The sequence below is a fragment of the Amphiura filiformis genome, chromosome 2 (genome assembly GCF_039555335.1).
Source record: "Amphiura filiformis chromosome 2, Afil_fr2py, whole genome shotgun sequence".
In the NCBI taxonomy this organism is placed as follows: domain Eukaryota; kingdom Metazoa; phylum Echinodermata; class Ophiuroidea; order Amphilepidida; family Amphiuridae; genus Amphiura; species Amphiura filiformis.
Genome location: NC_092629.1, coordinates 34,773,853 through 34,795,271, shown reverse-complemented (window position 1 = coordinate 34,795,271; position 21,419 = coordinate 34,773,853). Strand labels below are relative to the sequence as shown.

Here is a 21,419-nt window from a genome sequence, read left to right as displayed (position 1 = left end):
TGGAATTTACTACTAGCGCCCATGCATGTTACTCCCGCGGTTGTAATACGGTATGAACCTCGGGGTGTGTGTGTGTATGTGTATCCCGCACACCGTGTACGTACTGTGCATACGTGTTCGACTAATATTTCCATCATAATAATAAAACACCGGTTCCATCATTTTATTCAAAATCTTGGATTTTGACAAAACTACAGCACCTAAAGTCTTGATTTTTGCAGAGTATCTTTATTGACTAAAGTACATTACAATCGTGTAAAAACAGAATTTAAAATTTTTTTGAGGGCGTTCTCCTCAGCAAATGTTATAATATGGCTTTAATATTCTTATTATTTTGTATGTTTCTGTAACTTTTAATCAATGCAGAGAGACGCCCAAGCAGAGGAGGGCAGTGAAGTCTGCAGGCTCTACTAGAGAGAGAATTACATTTGATTTAGGTAAGTTATAGATTGAATAGATGAAAATAAATAAATTGATTGATTAATTGAAATGAGGGTGCGGGGATATGCAGCAGATTCGGGATGTGCAGCAGATTCGGGGTGCATTTTCAAACATTGATCTATATGTCATTGGGGTTGGGTTATAGTGCTCTTTGGGGCCACTATCTCTATGGACTAAAAAAGCAATGAAGTCCACAGCGCTACAGCACCACCTGCCGGGGGGGATAGAGAAAAAGTGATTACCGGCAAGAAAAGAAAAGCCTTCTTCATGTGACACAAAATTCCCATCGAAAAAAGCCACTGCTTTTCAAAAAAAAAAACCTGAATATTTTATAAATTTGCACATTTATATTTTCAAACATATACATATACATATACATGTATGTCAATCAAGAATTCACTAATCAGCGCTCACGTGTAAAATGTCCTCTCTGTATTAACAAAGGTGCCCCAACCATACTGGCTTACTATTGACATGTTTTGCTCGCTACCTTCCACACACAGCTCGTCCAGCCTCAAAGCCTCCACCCTCACCAGCCTCATCAGACCATGCATTCCACCCTCTTAACCCTGAATACATTCACCAGGCTAAACAGCATAACTTTAGCAACCAGCATGACCTTTGACCCTGCCTGCAGGTAGAATATTTTGCTGATGTGTGCATAGTTATAGTTTGTAATGCAGTGTTAACCGATTTGCGTGCTTTTCTTTTCTTACTAAAAACACTAACAACATATGTTTGTTTGTGTGTTTGTTTGTTTGTTTAAATGGTAACTTGGATCCTGATGGGACCAGGCTCAAATAAAAAAAAATCCTTTAAAAAGGAATGGGGCGCCCAATGGGAGCTATGATAATAATGTGCTGAAACTGGGGGCACTCCCACTTTGGACGTGATTTATATGTAGGGCTATTAAGACCCCTTTTTCACCATTGCTGTGACCCAAAGACCCCATTACCAGCACATGCTCTGTCACCCAAAGACCCCATATTTTTCCTTTAGATCTGTCACCCAAAGACCTAGACCCTAATATTTCCATCTGAACAGCAACGAATTGGCTATCACTGATTTTCAAGGCTTCTTTTGGCTCTCACCCAAAGACCCCATTAAAAAAAGTCATATTCTCACCCAAATGTATCAAGTGTATCAAATATGTCACTGTATCAAATCCGCATTCCAATTCTAATCCTATTATGTATCAAAATCGTATTGAGGCATTGAAATTCTCATCCTTTCATTTCATACACATTTCCTACATATCAAAAGTGTATCAAATGCTAAGATAATGTATCAAAAATGTATCAAATAAGTTGGATGTATCAAATTGAACATATCAAAACTGTACCAAATGAAATGTATTAAAACAGCATTTCAATTCTTATCCTTTCATTTCATACATAATTATATCAAAAGTGTATCAAGTATGTCACTGTTTCAAATCAGCATTCCAATTCTAACCCTTTTATGTATCAAAATTATATTGAAACTATCAAATTAGCGTTGAATTCTTATCCTTTCATTGTATCACATTTCATACATATCAAAAGTGTATCAAGTGAACTGTATTAAAACAGCGTTCCAATTCTTATCCTTTCATTTCATACATATTTTGTCAGAGTGGGTCACAATTAGGCTAAGGCCTGATAGGACTAATTGGGCTTAGGCAAGATGGCTTAAGAAGCCTGACTACTAAGCCATGCTTCAAGAATCAGGTCCTAATTATATTGGCCACACCAGAAATACGAACTTTGTCACATATAGTAGTGGTATGTTTTCATCAACCACACTCTTGGATACAATCATTCTTACTCATATGTGTCTGGACACTACGAATCAGCCGTAAAGTCGGTCCCCGGTCAATTTTGTTTTATTTTGTGTTTAGAAAATATACATAATAAGCTTTACAATATTATATCATTTGACCTCAAACGATATCCAGAAGCGGGGTTATGGTTTGTTGAACTCTGCTCCTTCAACAAAATGGTAACTTTTTCCGGTTCTACGTGTGTCTCTTTTTCTACATTGCTGGTAATATAGTCATAATTGGCGGTCATTTCAAATCATCCTCATGTCAATGAGGTTCAGGAATGTCCTCTCATTGTTATTGTTGGTTGTACATACCTAGACAAAATACAATGCAATTGTAACCAACCACTTGAACAGGATTTAGCCAAAGCAAACAAAGACTAGAGCTATTTAATGATTAGATTATTATCCTCTTCAGCAATAGGATTATTGATTGATTTAAACGCTATCAAATGAGAAACATGGCTTAAGAAGCCTGACCACTAAGCCATGCTTCGAGAATCAGGTCCTAATTATTGGCCACACCAGAAATGAACTTTGTCACATATAGTAGTGGTATGTTTTCATCAACCACACTCTTTGATACAATCATTCTTACTCATATTATGTAACACAGAATACCGTCAGTGGCTGCACCAGGGATACAAAAATTTGCCTAAAATGGGGCATAGTTTTTGGCCCGAAAGTGGACATACCGTAAAATTCCGTCTACAAGCATATAATGCCTCTAAGCGAGGTTTTTTGACACAAGAGACAAGAGGCAGACACTCTCAGCAAAAGCGTTATTTGGAGTTTGAACAACTATATTACTGATAAAGGCAGCTGTACCAACATGTATATTTGTAAGACCAATCTATTGCAATGTTTTTGAGAAGGGTATTGGCCTTTCATATCTTTCGTTAAAAAAAGCCCTCGTTTAGAAGCATATATGCTTCTAGACGGAATTCTACGGTATATTGGGTCCTTAGGATACCACCCTGGTGCCACCACTGAATACTAGTACTTTGAAAAAGAATTGCTAGTTTATTTTGATTGTATTTTATATGTTTATTGTTTATATATACAGTCCAACCTCTCTTATACGGCCATGATGGGACCAAGCATTAGCCGGATAAGTGAAAAATCCGGATAAGTGAATTACATGTAATTTTGCATTGAATGTCTGAAGTGCTAACATTGAGACAGCAAAAGGTTACTCAAATGGGGTAATAACACTGAAATATGGTATTTGAGTTATGTATGCCACATAGTTATGTCCTTCTAAATGCTTCAGTGCATGAAATCAAGTTCTCAAAACATGAAAAACATGTTTTTCTATGAAGATCACATATCCGGATAATAGAGAGATCCGTATAAAAGATGTCCGGATAAGAGAGGTTGGACTGTAGTACAATGTAGTTTGAATAATACTCTATTTTTGTTTGAAAGTTACATTCCGAGGTGGGGATGGGCTCGTAAAGCCGGGATGGGGATATGTTGGAATGAAGTTTATATTTTGACCTTTGACCTTTTCTCTTTCCCTTACAGACAGCTGCCATACATTTCCAACAACACACACTGAATTGATGAGTATGATTTGCAATCTCCATCTTGTTATGCAATAAGACATGTTGATCGTATCCTGCTGTGACCTATGACACCTGCAGCAGATCCATTTAGGAATTCTAAGTTCTAAGTGAGCAGTCAAGTTAGCTCAATCGATAAGGCGTTCGACTATGGTGCGAGAGGTTGCAGGTTCAAACCCTAAATGCGCTCTCGTGGAAAAATTGAGTTAGCTTGAAATTCCCTGGACAAGGAACTCACTGCTAATTTGTCTCGTTGTAACCCATACAAAACTCGGGGAGCTGATCCTGGTTGCGATGGTTATTTGTAGTATGTCTAGGGTGTGCGCTCTTGAAGCAGCAAAGTCCCTGATTTGTTGTTTAATGGTTTATGGAATGATGTGGGGCCATAGTGGTCAGCGACAACCTGTAAAGTGTGCTGAGGCTTGTGGATCAACGTCTAGGCGTTGTGCCTGTGCATAGCGCACTATAAATCACTGCGCTTTTCTTTTTCTTTTTTTTAAAATATAAAATGATGAGTTCAGATACCCCATTTTCAAACTTTTTGTGTTATAAGGTCACTAACATCTGGCCTATAATGCTAGCTTTTAGGTGACATCCTACTTTTAAATCAATTTGATTGAGAACTGGGTTGAAGCTTGATAGTTTAGGCCAATCAGAAAAGACATATTTTGAAGTTGTCGTCAGACGGGTTGTTTAGTGACAAAGGAGCGCACAATCTGGCTGCGACTGAAACTAATAAGATTTATTTGATTTTTTCCTAAAATGTGGGTTATATCCTGTGTAATATGTTGTGCATTATGTTTTATTGCAATATTCATATTGGCTGAAGAGAGGGGAAAAAACGTGAGTTATATTATCCTGTGTAATTATGTTGTTGTGCAAATGTTTTTGTTGCAATATTCAAATTGGCTGAATAGATAAAATGGATTTTATCTCAATAGTGAAAAGTTATTTTATTTATTTTATTTTAGTATTATGTTACTAATACATGCTTTATAGTATAGTCCTGTCACATTATATTTAAACGTTTACAACACATGTGAATCTTCAGTATTCTCGAATTATTTACAAATTGCTAAAGTGCAGTTTTGTTGACTCAACTTTTGAGTTTTGTGAATGTGACAAAGGCAAAATGCCACTTATGCAGGGGCTCAATTTTGCAGCACTTTGCATGAATCAGTATTAAGGCCAAAAAAAATAATTGTTTGTTTGTCCTCCACAGCTTTGAAAGAGGATGTGCGGGTGGGCGGGCAGATTTTTTTTTTTAAATTTTTTTGGATTTGGCGTATTCCTGGATCTAGCTAGAGCTAATGCTACAATCATTCATGGTGACTTAAGAAAACCAACATTTTGTTTCTTTAATATGCAGTTAAAGTTATAATTTGTGTTCATGTCATAGTCTTTTAATGATTTCAAATCCAATGTATTTTGAAGTCACTAAAAATAATAGACTATGAAATGAAAAGTTATAACTTTTTTATTTTCAACCATGAAAGATCTTAGTATTTAGCTCTAGCTAGGTCCAGAGATACTCCAAATCTGAAAAAAAAAATTGAATTTTACTTATTTTTATAAAAATTTTTTAAAAAATAGAAAAAAAGAAATTGGTCAGGCCTTAATCTGAGGAGCGGGCGGTGGAGGACAAACAAACAACTTTTTTTTTTGGCCTAATTCTCACAAACTCAATTGGCAAGAATCAAGTGAGAATCCATCCAGTGGTATAGCATTATAGAGGCACAGGGGGCACATCCTCCCCCCCTGTTTATTTTTATGAAATCCCACAGGATAATTGCCCAAAAATGGCTCGTGCCCTCCGATCAGGCCCGGTGTCCCAACTCCAATCATGGTTGGTGGGAATGGTGCCCCCATAGGATGACTCGCGCTACACCATTGAATTGATCATTATAACTTAATGCATAGAGAATGGATATGATTTTGGGAGAATCAAATCTGATTCTCACATTTGCCCTGTTTTACCCACTTAAATACTGCTCACCTTCTGGGCCATTACAGTTGAAATCCATACACCCTCTATGCCTGGGGTGGGGGAACTCACTAAAAATGGGTGACAGGGATGTGCGGCCACATTGACCCCCACTTTTCAACTCCCTCTCACCCATGACCCCCTTTTTTGTTTTACTGAACTCCTCTCATCCAATGACTCCATTTTTTGTTTTCCTGTCACCAAAAGACCCCCTATTTTTCAAAAAAATTGGGAAAATTTCTAATAATCTGTCACTGATGACCCTGTTTTTTTCATTATTTTTCTGCAAAATTTTCAAATTTTACAAAATGTTTTCAAATTTTTCAAAATTTATGAAAATTTGGTATCAACTTTTATATTTTGACCCAAAATTTTCCATAGGGAGTGTATGGATGTCAACTGGAATAGCCCTCTGTGTATGCAATATAGCCAGCTACCTAGATATCAAACTTTTTTTGTTTTATTGCTCATATATATTGATATTGTTTGTATATTTTATTTTGAGAAACTTTGTGAGTATAATACTGTCAGCAATGAAATATTGAAATACTATGACAATCATATTTGGTGTACTTGTCTTTAATGATGAATGTTCAATTTGCTGTCGTAGTGCATGTTAGTAACCATTGGTACGTACTGATTCAAGCATGGGCTCATACATCTATTCTGAATTTTGATATGCCATAGGCTTTGTGTTGTGATCATTTTGATCAGTGGTTCGTAACAAAGGAAAGCGTGAGCCAGTTGACCTAGCAAGGGTCATATTCTAACGTGCACTACGACAGTGAATAGTGTGTCTCAACCTGGACTTTCAACCTTGCACATTAAAGTAAGTGCCGATTTTTTTAATAAGCTCCAATTTGATATTAACATCAATCGTTAAGTTGATAGCCCCTTCTTCCTTCATTCAACTGTGTCAGTTTTACTGACAAGTCCATATGGAAAAGTTTGGCTACAAAACGATTCTCTTATAAACCATCTATGCAGTTTCCACCTCAATACACCTGAGCCATGCCTGAGCACACAGTTTCATGAAATAGCTGTAAATGTAAAAAAAGTTCAAAGTTAAATGATCAAATTAAATTACTCATGGTCACATATCATATCATGCTCTATATATTAGTGAAGATATCAGATGCTATCTACTGAAAGTAATATTTAGATGCTATCTACTGAAAATAGTAATCAGATACTAAATGTCTACACAAGAGAGTAATCAGATACTATCTACTGAAGATTGTAATGAGATGCTATCTACTGAAGATAGTAATCAGGTGCCAGCTACTGATCATATGCTACCTAGTGATAGTAATCGCATGTTACATTTGCTAAGACATTGATCCACAAGCCTCAGCACACTTTACAGGTTTTCGCCGACCACTACATATCATTCCACAAATCATTAAACGATATCACAGGGACTTGAAGCTAAGAAGCTCACACCCTAGTGTGATGTACCCTGAGTAATTTAATTTAATTATTTAGCTTTGTTTACAAGCTGAAAGTATTTCATGAGATGGGAAACCCCTTGCACTTGCAAGAGTTGGTGTGTAAAGTCATTTTGGGATTCCCCCCCACCCCCCAAATTGGTTGTGTGTTGGTCTTCGTGCTTCAAAAAAGAAGTACATTTTAACCAGTTTACATAGCCAATAATTGAGCTATTTTAATACAGCAACGAAGGAGATTTATGAGTACACGAATGTGCTCCTCCTCATCAAAGGATTAAAGTTATTCTGTCGACTTGCTGGAGTCTGGTATTTTAAAACAACACATCTGTCAAATACAGCGGAGCAGTGTTAAAGAAGCCTATTTCCTGGAGAAAGAGTGATTGGTGAAAGAAAGCAATTTTGGAGAAAGCAGCGCACAGAGATATATTTTTGGAGAAAGCAGCACAAGAAGATAAGTGATTGGAGAAAGCAGCATCATGATTTTCATGTGAGGATTTTGTTCGTATGGATATTTATATGCAAACGCAGGACAAGTGAATGAGGATAGTTACATCAGCTGTCCAGAACATTGCAAGAACTCTGTTATCTTCAAGAAGAAGAATGTTGGCTAAGTACTAATTAGATAAAAGAGTGATTATTATTGTTTGATTTTTTTGTATCATTTGTTGTCATATATTGTATCAATCATATTTTACTTTCAATTAAAGACTTAGATTTTGTTAGCTTAATCAAACAGTGTATTTGTGTTGTGCATTCGTGTGAATTTGGGCAAGAGGTGATTTTGGCCTTGAGTCAGTGCGGCTCGTAACATAGACATTCCATAATTGACCTTCGCACCCAGGATATTTACGGGTTACAACGAGACAATTAGCAGTAAGTTCCTTGTCCAGGGGAATTGCAAGCTAACTCAATTTTTACACAAGAGCGTACTAGCCATCAAACCCGCAACCTCTCCCACCATAGTCAAATGCCTTAAGTTTAATGGTAAACATTGTTGGTATTATTTGATTTGAAACTGAAGTTGATGCAAAAAAAAAAAATCAACTTTCTCCATGTAGTCTTTTGTCCGGCAGTATTTTATCGACGAACAGCTGTACCAAATGTAAACCCATAAGTCACTATTCTTGCTTCTCACCAAGTTAATTTATTCTTCACTTTTCAAAGTTGTACTTCATTTTGTCAATAGCAAGTTCAACCAAATCAGCAGGAAACTGGGGGAAATACTTCCCATAGAGACCTACAAGTTCTTCTTTAGATCTAATTTTAGTCTTCTCAATTTTCCCTTCATCATTTTCATGAAGTAGGGTTGTACCAAGGATAGCTACTAACTTCTGCCCAGGATAGGCCACTGCACGCATTAGCTGGAGAAGAGTGACTCTAGGCAAAGGAGGGTTCTGTGTCACATAGTGCTTGAGCATGTGATCTCTGAAGTACTCAATTTCCCTTGGCTCCAATGTGAAAGTCATAAACTTCTTCCAACCATCAAATATGATGTCTTTCTTATTTAGGGATACAGTTGAATATGACCTATTGACCTTCTGCCACCAACTGATCTCTTCACTTTCTTTGACAAATTTATAGACCTGGAAACCACACTTGTACACTGGTGATTCTTTGTCAAAATCCAGTGAAATGGCTTGGAAGAATGGATCTCTTGTGCCAACATCAACATAGTAATTATCCCCAGTCTTCACTAAGTTTTTAACAAGAACTGATACATGGCTACGTACACCATTCAGTCCTATGTCACATGCATTGAGACAAACCTCAAAACCTAATGCTTCCAGAAGATGCTTCATGAAGATGTTGTGATCATAACAGAGGCCTCCTTGAGTACTAAGAACTTGTGCCTTGATGTCATCCATTGAAGATAGATGTTGATCTTCGTCTGTCCTGGATATTACAGTTATCGTTTGAAATGGAATCTTCTGCCGGTAGATGTTAATGATTTCATCCAGAAAGGCAGCTTTGTCATTGGTCAGCTTTTCTTGGACAGACGTTACCTTCAAAATGTATTTGAGGAACCAAAGAGCTTCTGTCTGTGATAGCATTGTCATCTTGAATGTATCAATCTGTTGGAAGAACCAATTTTCACAAGATAACAGTTTGAACTTGGTAGTTGTGGTATTGCAGATCAATTTAAATCCATTTAATTGACTTGTCATTTTTACGTAGGTACAGCCTGATGAAAGTACCCACCTGGTTCACTAACATCAAGTTAATGGTATTGTTTTTAATATGTTAAAAAAACAAAAACAAATAAAAACTCAATTTTGCAAATTTCAATAATATGCACACAGGTGCTTGCAATTTAATACAATTAAATTAACAAAAATACATTATTAACCCTTTATGTGCTTTTTGTGTTTACTATGAATATAATTTGGTCATTTTTAATGAATTAATAACAAGTTTAGTTCCAGATTTTGGGATATAAAAGCAAGTGACATTTGAAACAAAATCATTTTAGCTAATTACGCTAATTTGGTGCATCCATCACAAAAGAAAGACTTGTTTCAAGTCCTTTGGCGTCCACTAAAATTCATGGAAGCTTTGCCACATCTTCCAAAAATTTCTATTTCTTTCCAAAGTTTTGAAGTTATCTATTCTTTCAAAATAATTATTTACCATCATCACTTTGTGAAAATCTATTTGACATTTGAATTGCTAGATAGTGGACTTTCTTATCATACTTTACCCCAGGTATACTGTGCTCTGCAGGGGTAGTGAGGAGAAAGACTTGATCAAGGCTACACAAAAGTAGGATGTTTGCACAAAGCTGATATACAAGAAAGTGTAATGATGATGCAGAAGCATGTTGCTTCTTTGTTGTATACAAGCATCAGCATAGAATACACATATTTTATTGCAACTAAACTACATTTAAAATGATATTGAAGATAATTCTGGACAGGGAAGAGAACTGGTTTCGCAGAGGCGTCAAGGAAGCCATACAAATCAAACGCAATGAGAGTGATCCGAAACAGAGACAAGGGGCGCCACCACCTTCCACCCACCTATGACTCGGTCATCCATTCACCTGACCGTCGGAGGTCATCACCAGTTGCTACTTCCGGTCAGATGATCCAATTTCCCGCTACCAACCAAAACATCAGTCGGCATTGAAGACCAGTGGATGCTGGTCGCAGGCCACCAACCTCCACAACGTAAGTCGTGAGAACTTTGTTAAATTTATACTTTCTCGAAATAATATTTATAATTTGGAACGGCTTGACGGCCCGCTTGCGGCACAACCACAAAACAGTATTGACGTCACTACCAAACTTCAAGCGAACCAATGTATAGCCAAAATATAGGAGTAATGTAAGGGGCTGTGCAATAATTATGAGCCGTGGGGGAGGGTAAAATTGGGGGGAGGCAAGACATTTTTGGCGAGCCGAAAAGGGGGGGAGCAAGCCGAGAGGGGGGGCAAGCGATTTTTGGCGAGCCATTTGGAAATTTTACCCCCCCCGGGCTCATAATTATTGCACAGCCCCTAATTGTATAACAATAATTTTTTAAAGAGGCATTTTGTGATCCATAGACTCGGATCATCGTCACACTTTACTCCAAAAGAACGGAGGTGTTTATACCATCAGAAATCTAGAACCCAGATTTGACACTCTCTGTTGTTTCAAGTTTTTACTACTTCCCCGCGTGCGAGTAATTGCACAGGCGCGGGGAAGTAGTCAAAATACCGTACTCGGACGCTGGCGTTATCATAAGATGTTTGGATTACCTAATAAATATTTATGAGGTATAGACGAATCCAACGAGCCAAGTCATGGTCAGGATTTGGTCGGCCATCTTTGGTTTCCCGCTAGCACCAACCTGGGGTATTGAGCGCCCGATTGTGCAAATAAAAGCCGCCTAACACCTGGACTGGAGAAGATGCAAAGACGAGGAGGGTTAATAGAATAATATATACAATAGAGGTAATCCTGTCGCATCTATACATATATAGTCCTTTTGTTCATCCATTTGTACATCTTTGAATACATGCGACGGGATTACCTGCGGAATTATCTCTATTGTATTATTCTATTAACCCTCCTCGACCTTATCTAGGTGTAAGGCGGCTTTTATTTGCACAACTGTTGGAACTGTATTGTGTTGTAAACTTAAATCAATCTTTTGTCTACCTGTGTTTTCCCGGAAGGTGTCAAACGGGTGATGGAATGCAGTTTAAAATTTCCACCAAGGCCGAATCATTTCACATTTTGGATGCATTGTAGCCGGCGGGGACCCAACTAAAGGCTGCAAGTCAGGTGTAGGGATGCGTGTATTTGGATTCGTCTATAGACGAATCCAACGAGCCAAGTCATGGTCAGGATTTGGTCGGACATCTTTGGGTAGCCGCTAGCACCAACCTAGTGTTTTGAGCGTCCAATTGTGCAAATAAAAGCCGCCTAACACCTAGAGAAGATGCAAGGACGAGAAGTACATCAAAGCATAGATACCGCGTGTAGTTAATCCGATTATTATGTATCAAGGTGTCAAACGGGTGATGGAATGCAGTTTAAAATTTCCGCCAAGGCCGAATCATTTCACATTTTGAGTGCATTGTAGCCAACGGCTACCCAACTAAAGGCTGCTAGTCAGGTGTAGGAATGCGTGAATTTAGATTCGTCTATAGTAAAAAGAGCTATCGGCATATATCGGGGCATCGATATTGATACTGGACAAAATGAGTGCCTAATGCAAACTGCTAAAAACCTATGGCATCTAATTTAAAGGATGTCTACGGCAATCACAACATTATGTCTTATATGTTGGAAAAATAATTATCAAGCACGAATCACCTGGTTTTATTTAAAACAAACTCATATTGACCATAAAAACAGCCGGCTCTCAGCACGCGATATTCAAACTTTTCGCGCCGAAATTGTCTAATGTAATGACGTCATGGTTATTTGTGCTCAATTGTTGCCAGCCTTCATTGTATTACCGGGACCTCATTGCACTGGACAATTTCGGCGCAGGAATTTTGAATATCGCTTGTTGAGAGACGGCTGTATTAAATCGTTTTTATGGTCAATATGAGTGCCGGAGACTTCCTTTAAATAGAACATCACAATTATTTCCATCCAGTATTGGCTGGTCGATCACTTACCACTCCTTGGGATAAAAGCAAAAAGTAAACTATTCAAAAACTGACGTTATAAAGTGTTGAGGTGTTTGGAAGTTTTGATACTTTACTCATTGTACATGCTACTTATGTTCGAGATGTCTACGGAATGAGATAAAACCAATGTTACGAACATCCTACATGGAGCATGTTAACAGACTTAGTCTCCGGATCGGAGAGTATAACCCGAGACAATTATACCTGAATATTCTCAGGTATAACCGCAACCTATGGTAAGTGATAAGCTTGTTTCATACTACAGTCGCTAGCCAGAGGCTACACCCGAAAACCTATGAGGGATAAACTCGTATGTGTCATTTGCCCCTGAACATGCTTAAAGCAAAACCTGCTATGTAACGTATTGACAGGTTTGGTTAAACATGTTCAGGGGCCACAAGTTCCTGCCCAATTCTGTATGAACTTTTGACCTTTGGAATCAAAACCTTCTGGGCACCAATTTCAAAACCTGCCATGTGCTCATATTGTTTGATGGGATCATTTATTAGTTTTTCAAACAAAACATCATAGCTAAATGTGATATCATGCTAATGTATACAGATGCTTTTGAGTCATTCTTAACTATAATTTTCCTTCTTTTACAAAATTACTCACTTTTATAGCATTTTAATAGCTTTTTCGGATATAACATGTATCTATTAATGACAAAATTGGTGATGCTATTTAGTTACTAGAAATTACTCTTTCAAGCTTTTAATACAAACAACTCCTTTTATTGTTTGATAAAATGTGTTTATAAAATTTCCTTGTTGCTTGTTTCACCTATTCCAGCTGTTTTAATGGCAGTATTAAGGGATCTAAAATGAGCGTTTATTGCGTTTCGATAGTATTTTTTGTGGGACATGAGAGCACCTCGGACCTATCGAATTGCATTCTGAATACGAAGCATGTCTTTCTGATATCAAATAATTTTCATTTTTGAAAATCACAATATAATACAAATTTTATGACAAATTATAAAAATTTGATATTTTTCAAATTTTTGATATATAACAGTCCTCGAAGTAAATTATATAAATCTAATGATATATTCTTAAAGTGTATGTAGCAGGAGGAAAAGCCGACGGTCAATTGAAAATTTTGACCTTTCATATTGAAGATATGGATTTTTTCCCAAAAAGACCTAATTTTTTTGGTGTTTTGGGAAAAAATCCATATCTTCAATCTGAAGGTACAAATTTTCAATTGATCGTCGGCTTTTCATCCCACCTACATACACTTTAAGTATAAATCATCAGATTTATAAAGTTTACTTCAAGTACTGTTAAATATCAAAAATATCAATTTTAATGATTTGCCATAAAATGTGTATTACATTGCGAATTTCAAAAATCAAAATTATTTGATATCAGAAGGACATTCTTCGTATTCAGAATGCAATTCGATATGTCTGATGTGCTCTAATGTCCCACAATAAATACTGTCCAAAGGTTCATACCCCACCCCTTAATCACCTACCCCTTGCAAATAAAGAAATATGATTTAGAATAAATAGCGCCATCTATAGTTTGCATTTAGTTAATAATGAAGCTATATACATCAAACAACCGCGTGTCGATCGTACAGCCCATCAAGAAAATGCAAGAAAGGTTTAAGTACAGACCTTCAAAAATAAAAACGGGTTTGAAACTCGGCTAAGTAGGAGTTTTGATTCAAGATCAGGTACGAGGGCGAGGATTTTCCTGGCCAACGATCACTTAAGAATTATACTTTTGTTATCCAGGATCAAGAAGCAGCCTACAGGCTTCTGCGAGAACAAAACTTTAGAAACATATCACGAGAGCTTATCAACCAAGCGTGGGTAGCAGCGAAGTGTGTGGAAGATGAAGATTGGTGCACGTAGCGACTACTACTATTTATACTAAACTCAACCCAGAAAGTATCGAAACGATTATAGATGGTCAGATATATCAGGAACTGAAATTTATAGCAAAAACCCATTTAATAATGTATATAAAGCGCAGCTTTCTCCTGCGCATTTTGATACCTCATTTGTTGCTCTACGATATCATTTGGTCGAGTTATGGGCGCTTGAGTGGCTTCAAGTCGGATTTTGAAAGTTGCACTTATAGCTCCTATTCAAGCCAAATGCGTGAACTTTAACCATGAACTTTACTTTATTTTACTCCTTCGACTTCCATCTTCAATACTTGCTACGCTTTATTTATCTCTGACTTATCTCATGAACTTTTTCTGCTGACATCTCAATACTTGGTGTGTCCACCATCAATTCCTATCACTGCCTGGATTCGTCGTCGCATGCTCTGAACAAGATGTCTTATCTTTCCTTGGTCAATGTCTCACCATTTCCTGAGCAGGATGCGTCGAAGGCCTTCTAAGGTGGTGTCAGACTTGAGTGCCTTGTTAGCTTTCCTCTTAAGAGTGTCCCACAAGTGTTCCAGTGAATTAAGGTCAGGGCTCTTTGCAGGCCAGTCGAGAGTATCCACCCCCTCTGTTTCCAAGAACTCTTCAAGTCACAGTACAACGTATTCGGCTGGAATAGGAGCTAAGTGCAACTTTCAAAATCCGACTTGAAGTCACTCAAGCGCCCATAACTCGACCAAATGATATCGTAGAGCAAAAAAAAAAAGGTATACCTTTACTTGGCCAGGGAACGTGGCAAGCAGCAGGAAAGTATGAAACCAGCATAAGGTGCTTACTTCATTAATGGTGTGTTTGAAGGAAAAATCCGTGGCAATATTGTCAGTCAGTCATTTTATTCTATTCTGTTGGTATTATTCCAATGGATGTAACTTGAAGGAATTAAGTAACGTAATGCCCAGTCAGGAATCAAATGGCAGAGTTTAATCTATGTTCTTAAGTTTCTTCCACGAAATTGCCCTTATAAGTGTAGGGATATGACGTACTTCTAATGTGAGATCAATCAACAACACCACCACCACCACATCTAAGTAAAAGGACAAACAAACACATGAATTATCTTAGAACTCAATTTTATTGTTTTCACTACTTCTTACAACTCGGTTTCACTACTTTTACTGTTAACCAATTAAAAAAACAACCCAAATTTACCTTTGAATGAACAGTTTTATATAAATCAGAGATCCGGGTCGGGATCACTGGCTTTAAACAACTGGCCCTCAATGGACATGCAAGCCTGGACAAATTTGTAGATGATGTGTAATTTTATTAATGAAAATAATTGTATTTATATTTTTTAATCTGTGCAACAAGACTAGTATTACTGGGCTATTGTATATGAAAACCACTCCCCTTGAGAAAGATTCTATATAATTCTGAAAAGTTGCAAATCAATATGACCATGCAGTACTTGGATTATTGCTAGGCATGGCCAAGCGCGTTTGCCCGAGGCGAGTCACTGTCGACTGTCGCAAGTACCCATGCAGAGAAACGGTTTATTCAATTGCTAATTTGAAACACGTGCATTGTTACACTGTTTTATCGCTGTACATACGGGACATTTTGCGATCTATATTACCCGAGACTATACCTGATAGTCTCAGATATAACGTAGCGGACGTTTCCGGCTCTGCCCATGGTCACGCTCTGCAATTAACCTCTGCATGCACGTCTGCATACATGCTCCTTTTAATTTGCAACTTTTAAAAAGTGCACCAAATTCCATAGACTCGTATCAAAATCGGTAGCAAATTGGCACAGAATCAAATTGGAGATTCTGCACCATATCAAACATATTGCCATAACATGCAGTATATGAGTGAGGACTTTATTTTTATGTTGTGTTTATTTTAACCCCTGGACACTACTGGTCATCTAACAGCATTTCTGATTGGTTGATAACTTGAAACGCTCATTTCAATTGCCAATTATGCCTAGGCTTTGAATTATTATGGTCAAACTTGCATTTGCAGATGATCTTATTAATACCCTCCTTGATTGGTTCAAAATTGAACACAATATTCATTTTGGCCAATCGGCAGGTAGTTCTCATGGGGTTAACATGATAGCCTGGTTTGACTTCCTAGTTCAACTGAATTTGTGATATAATGTGTCTTCTTCCACAGAGTATGTGTGGATTTCAAATAAAATAGCCCATTTGTTGCCTATTGAATTCGACTGCATTGCAGCCAATAACCAATCATAAAAAAGGTACATTTTCCTATAGGTACCCTACACAGATCAGCGTTTTTACCTATGTTTACTCCTTAGTCCCAGTGGCTTTATCACTTGCAGGCATATTCTTTCTAGTTTTGCCTTTTGGTACACGTATACACTTATACAATTCATCATCATCATCATCATCATCATCATCATCATCATCATCATCATCATCATCATCATCATCATCATCATCATCATCAACCCCTCCCATCCCGATATTTCCACTCATGTCCGGCTCATACTCTAGACACTCTTCGCCCTGGATACAAGCCGACATTTGCTCCACAGCCGTAATACTAGCCCCAACGCTTCCAGAGGGCTACCCAATAAAGGGGTCACTAGCTTGTTGGGCGAAGAATATGCGGCCAACTTTGGCACGGAGACGCTGAGCTGCATCTACTGGGACATTGGAAGGAACAGGCCATGTTGAGAATAGACCGTAGTGGAAGGGGTCAGATGCCCAACGTTCAACATAGATTTCTTCCAAGGTGGATACCGTTTCTGCTCCAAACATGGATCGCAAGACTGCAAGAATCTAGAAATATAATAGATGTCATGTACGTGGCATTATTCTGTGGATCAAGTATGTGTAACCATCTATGTTTTACTATGATGTGATTGATTGACTGATACATCTCCTTTCCTACACTTTGTTTCTGAAAGGCCCCACGTCACATGGGAAAACGCGGTAAATTGCACATTTTTTTGGCTAAATTTATCGCCAGGGACTTTAAACTTTCTTATAAGTTTCTCAGTTTCATGGGCTACTGTGGACATGCTGAATTCAATCATTAAATACCATTACCCATGTTTACATTGTGTATTGTGGTTTAATGATCCAAAGTTGGATACTGTGATACATATGGATGTGAAATTGGCCTCTTAATATACTGATTAATTGATTTGCTCATTAGGTTTTTTGCACTACCTGAAATATCAAATACTATTGATGCAAATTTTGATTGATTAATTAGTTGATTGATTAGTTGATTGATTGATTAGTTCATTGATTGACTTACCTCATTTGCAACTTGTCCATCTGTCAGTCCTTCTACCCTGAGAGCCTCCTCACCGGTGACAAAGGCCACTAGCATCTTGCTGTCAGCATAGTAGCCCTCTGCTTCTAGATTCAAGAACACTGGATAGAATTTGAAAAATATTGTAAGGAACACTTGAGGTTTTGAATTTTAAAACCTACATTTTCGTCAAAAAACACATGTACAAATGTATTAGGATTAAGGAAGTGTGCCCTGATAGATGAGCATGTTGTGGATGTTAGTACCTGTATTCATCACTAACCTGGGTAATAATGACGGTCTACATCATTACGCTCGCTAGCATGATATATCCACTCTTTATCCCCCCAGAAGCTGCTGGAAAACCTCAGAAAGATTGAATCTATGGTGCCCCTCTGATAGCGGAAGATCTGCTCCGTCTTCCATGGTGGAAGATCTGGAGTGAAAGTAACCTCTCCTTGTTGGATGACTCCAATGCCGAAGGTGACCAGGACATAATCAGCGGTGTATTGATGTTTGCCTTCTGTGGTCACAACTACTTTGTCGCCAGATTGGTCAATGTTCCGCACTACCTGTATTGGGTGAAAACACAATTCATTGTTGTTTGATGTAATGTAAAACTGTGTCAATTTAAAGAAAAGTTGAACAATGATGGCACTGTTTATCTTAAATCTTGTTTACATCATTATAAGGGGTAGACACTTGTATAATGGTATTTGAACATCAGAAAAATTAATAATAAATGGCAAGAACATTTTCAAAAAACTTTTTATCACGAAATGTAAGGAATAAGTCATATTATTTAGCTAATTTAAATTAAAAATATGTAAATAGCGCCCTCAATTATCACACCAATATACAGTTTAAAGAATAAGCATTACCACAAAAAAGCAGAAAAAGATGAATAATTTGATATAGAAACGAAAATCTTGTTTAAAAATAGCTTTAAAATATATGTGTATTAGTATGATAGCTGTTGGTATTGCCCAGGTCTTAGAATTGAACATATGTTTTTTGTTAGAAAAATTAATAAATGATCACATCAAACAACCGTGAATTCATAAGTTAGAAAGCTATGTCAAAAAGTGTTGTCAAAAACTCCTGAAATGGTTGCAAAATTCCTGAAAAATGTATACTTTTGCATGCACTTTTTGCACATGTCATCTGAGCAAAATTGATTCCTAAAATCTGGACATTTTTTGAAGACTGACATAAAGGCTTAGTGTTATGCAAAACACACAAGTTGTCAACAAGTTGGTTTTTTTTCAAAGCTTTGCAATTGTGATACAATGTGCAAAAGTTGATCAGATTAATTTTATCAGATTAAGTTGATCAGATTAATTGTGATACAATGTGCAAAAGTTGATCAGATTAATTGTACATAATTCTAAATGAAGCAAGGAGAAAGTCTAAATTGTCCCACTCTGTTGGCAAAATGAAGAGCCATGAACCCACTGCCTATCCCCGTTCACAAACACTTGTAAGGGGGGCCTGATGCAAAAAAAGGGGGGGGGGCTGAAAATTTTTGACCCTCCTAAGGGGGGGGCCTGAAAAAAATAACCACACATTTTCACGGTCCCTTACCTTGTTAAACTTGAGGTTTTTACCCGGTAGGCCTACAAGTTTAGCATGTACATCAGGAAAGAATCCTTGGTTGTAATCCGTTATTATATATTCTGGAGGGTATTCCTCATCTATTAGGTGTTGGAACTCATATGGTGCTGTAGAGAAACACGCAGAGGAGTCATCTTTTTAATTTGCTTGATAATAAATAGCCTTGTTCAAGGCCACTTGAATCCTATCACTACTTTTGGGCTCGCCAAGTCCATGATATGAGGGCCACAGACTGCGGCTGCTTATAATCATGCCTAAGTCGAACGATCGAACTCGGATTGAGCCTGCGAGCCCGTAGGGCGACGTTTTTACGCACGGTCATTAGTAGCCGTAATCTGTGGCCCTCACTGACTTGGCGAGCCCGAAAATGGTCATGAGGAAGGCCTTGAACAAGGCTACATAATAAATGGAAAACTTTCTGTGCTATTCCAGTTGAAATCCATACACCCCTGAAAGACATGTCCTTAATCTTCCACACAGGTGGTGTAGATTTCAAATGGACTCACCCATTCAGGTAACCCTTTGAAATTCACACTCCCTGCGCGAAAGATTAAGGTCATGTCTACCATGGGGAGTGTGGATTTCAAATGAAATAGCCCGTTTTATATAACTCATACAAAAATTCTTATCATTTGATTGGTCAATTACTTAAAGAGGAACAAGCACATCTGGAATAATGAACTACATAATTGAGTTATGTGGCCCAGGGCATGTCAGTCCAGACACCACCTAAGTCCAGACATGTATACAAGTATACAGAAGTGTGATCTATAAGGACAAGGTCGTCTACCAACTGGCCAGTTGACCAGGCCAACATTTGTTCCTCTTTAAGAAATAAAGGGTAATGCATGATCCTTTACACGAAAATAATGTGTCCGAGGCAGTAAAACGTAAATAATGGGTGAGGCGCAGCCGAACCCATTATTTAAACGTTTTACTGCCGAGGACACATTATTTGCGTGTAAAGGATAATGCTGCACCCTTTATTTCTATTCTATTACCACAAAATAGTGTGATTTAAAGAGAAAATATCAATTTTTTTGCCCAAATATTTCAAGTTGTTTACCTCAAGGTGGAGCACATACCGTAACCAAAGCGTATGCACATTCCAATAACACAACCTAACATTCCATTCTCCCCTATAAGCAGGTATGCACATACAATAACACACCCCTGACATTCCATTCTCACAGTGCGCGATTTTGAATAATGGGTCGTGGGGGTAATAGAATATTGATTATTGTTGCTATTTATAGACTATTATACAAACATTCTTATCATTTGATTGGTCAATTACTATTGATTATTGTTGCTATTTATAGACTATTACATTCCGCGTCCACGCAATAGTCCCTTTTCCATTGCACTCACTCGCAGCTACCATAGCAACGCTTACAGACGCGAGTGTATATCCCACACGAAGACTACCCCGACTCGCCGATTATAGGTATGGGTGTCGCTTCTAAAATAAATACAGTTTGTAAATTGTAATATATTTTTAATTTATTTTGTTTTTTGGGTGATTCATAAATTTAAGTGAAAGAAAAAGAATTTTGAAATGAGTTATATAAAACAAAATGTTGAATGTTTTATTTGTTCAATGGAAAGAATATTTTCATTCGATGAAATATGAACTGTCCCATTCAACTCGGGAAAGCCTTGTTGAATGGAACAGTCCATATTTCACCCCATGAAAATATTCTTACCATTGTACTCATAAACATTATGGGTGATAACACTGTGAGTGGAACTAGATATAGTCGATTGATGTTAAAATGCAGCTGAATATTGTGGAAAATTACGAAATCCAATTGAATTTTACAAATATTGGCCCCCTAGTTGCTTTAGTTGGATTGATCTTGAATATGGCTAAAACTGTTCAATTTGGTTGGAATTCAGACACTTATGACTTCTGCTTTTTTCCCCCACAAAATAAAATTGCATATCTGAACCCCGGATCTGAACTTAAATACCAGAACACAAAAAATACTATATTGTTCAACTAACTTACACACAAAGATTTAATAATGTTTATTTGAAAATGTGAGCATGTTGTTTTCAGAAATCAGAAAGATGTGAAAGCTGATCATTACATAAATTAATTTAATTTTTCAACCATGCAAAAATGTCATTTTCCGTGTTGTACCTTTCAGTTTTCCGTGAAACAAAAAAACTTCGGACTCTATAATTTAAATCTTTAGGGGTCAGTTTGGTAGGGACTAACATATTTTCTCTCAGCCTTGGGATGATTTGCTAAGGAATTTTCCTTCACAGCTTGCTTTGAGTGTAAATAAATAA

The 21,419-nt window shown here is 37.4% G+C and overlaps 3 protein-coding genes across 3 annotated transcripts in view; 1 reads left to right on the top strand and 2 right to left on the bottom strand.

Annotated features, from left to right (window-relative positions):
• The window catches only part of LOC140146127 (uncharacterized), an 82,968-nt gene extending 79,115 nt beyond the window's left edge, over positions 1 to 3,853 (top strand). Inside the window, exons 22-24 of the mRNA XM_072167883.1 lie at positions 367 to 437; positions 945 to 1,078; positions 3,772 to 3,853. Coding sequence (XP_072023984.1) covers positions 367 to 437; positions 945 to 1,066 — 193 coding nt within the window. The 3' untranslated portion in view covers positions 1,067 to 1,078; positions 3,772 to 3,853. The remainder of the gene's footprint in view (positions 1 to 366; positions 438 to 944; positions 1,079 to 3,771) is intronic.
• Positions 3,854 to 8,392: 4,539 nt separating this feature from the next.
• LOC140140194 (uncharacterized) lies at positions 8,393 to 9,406 on the bottom strand. The gene has a single exon (XM_072162032.1). The coding sequence runs from the start codon at positions 9,404 to 9,406 to the stop codon at positions 8,393 to 8,395; it is 1,014 nt and encodes a 337-aa protein (XP_072018133.1).
• A 7,231-nt stretch (positions 9,407 to 16,637) lies between these two features.
• On the bottom strand, positions 16,638 to 20,505 carry LOC140140178 (uncharacterized). The gene is made up of 5 exons (XM_072162031.1): positions 20,493 to 20,505; positions 19,092 to 19,228; positions 17,791 to 18,079; positions 17,511 to 17,629; positions 16,638 to 17,026 (listed from the first exon to the last, which is right to left on the bottom strand). The coding sequence occupies exons 1-5, from the start codon at positions 20,503 to 20,505 to the stop codon at positions 16,811 to 16,813; spliced, it is 774 nt and encodes a 257-aa protein (XP_072018132.1). The 3' UTR covers positions 16,638 to 16,810.
• Between the last annotated feature and the right edge of the window lie 914 nt (positions 20,506 to 21,419).

Bases quoted from the DNA above. Each gene is read 5' to 3' on its own strand.
- LOC140140178 (XM_072162031.1), bottom strand. The intron at 18,080-19,091 runs GTAAGGGACCGT...CACCCAATACAG, and splicing joins AAAACCTCAAGTTTAACAAG to GTAGTGCGGAACATTGACCA. The intron at 17,630-17,790 runs GTTAGTGATGAA...AATTCTATCCAG, and splicing joins AGACCGTCATTATTACCCAG to TGTTCTTGAATCTAGAAGCA.
- LOC140140194 (XM_072162032.1), bottom strand. From the start codon at position 9,406: ATGACAAGTCAATTAAATGGATTTAAATTGATCTGCAATACCACAACT.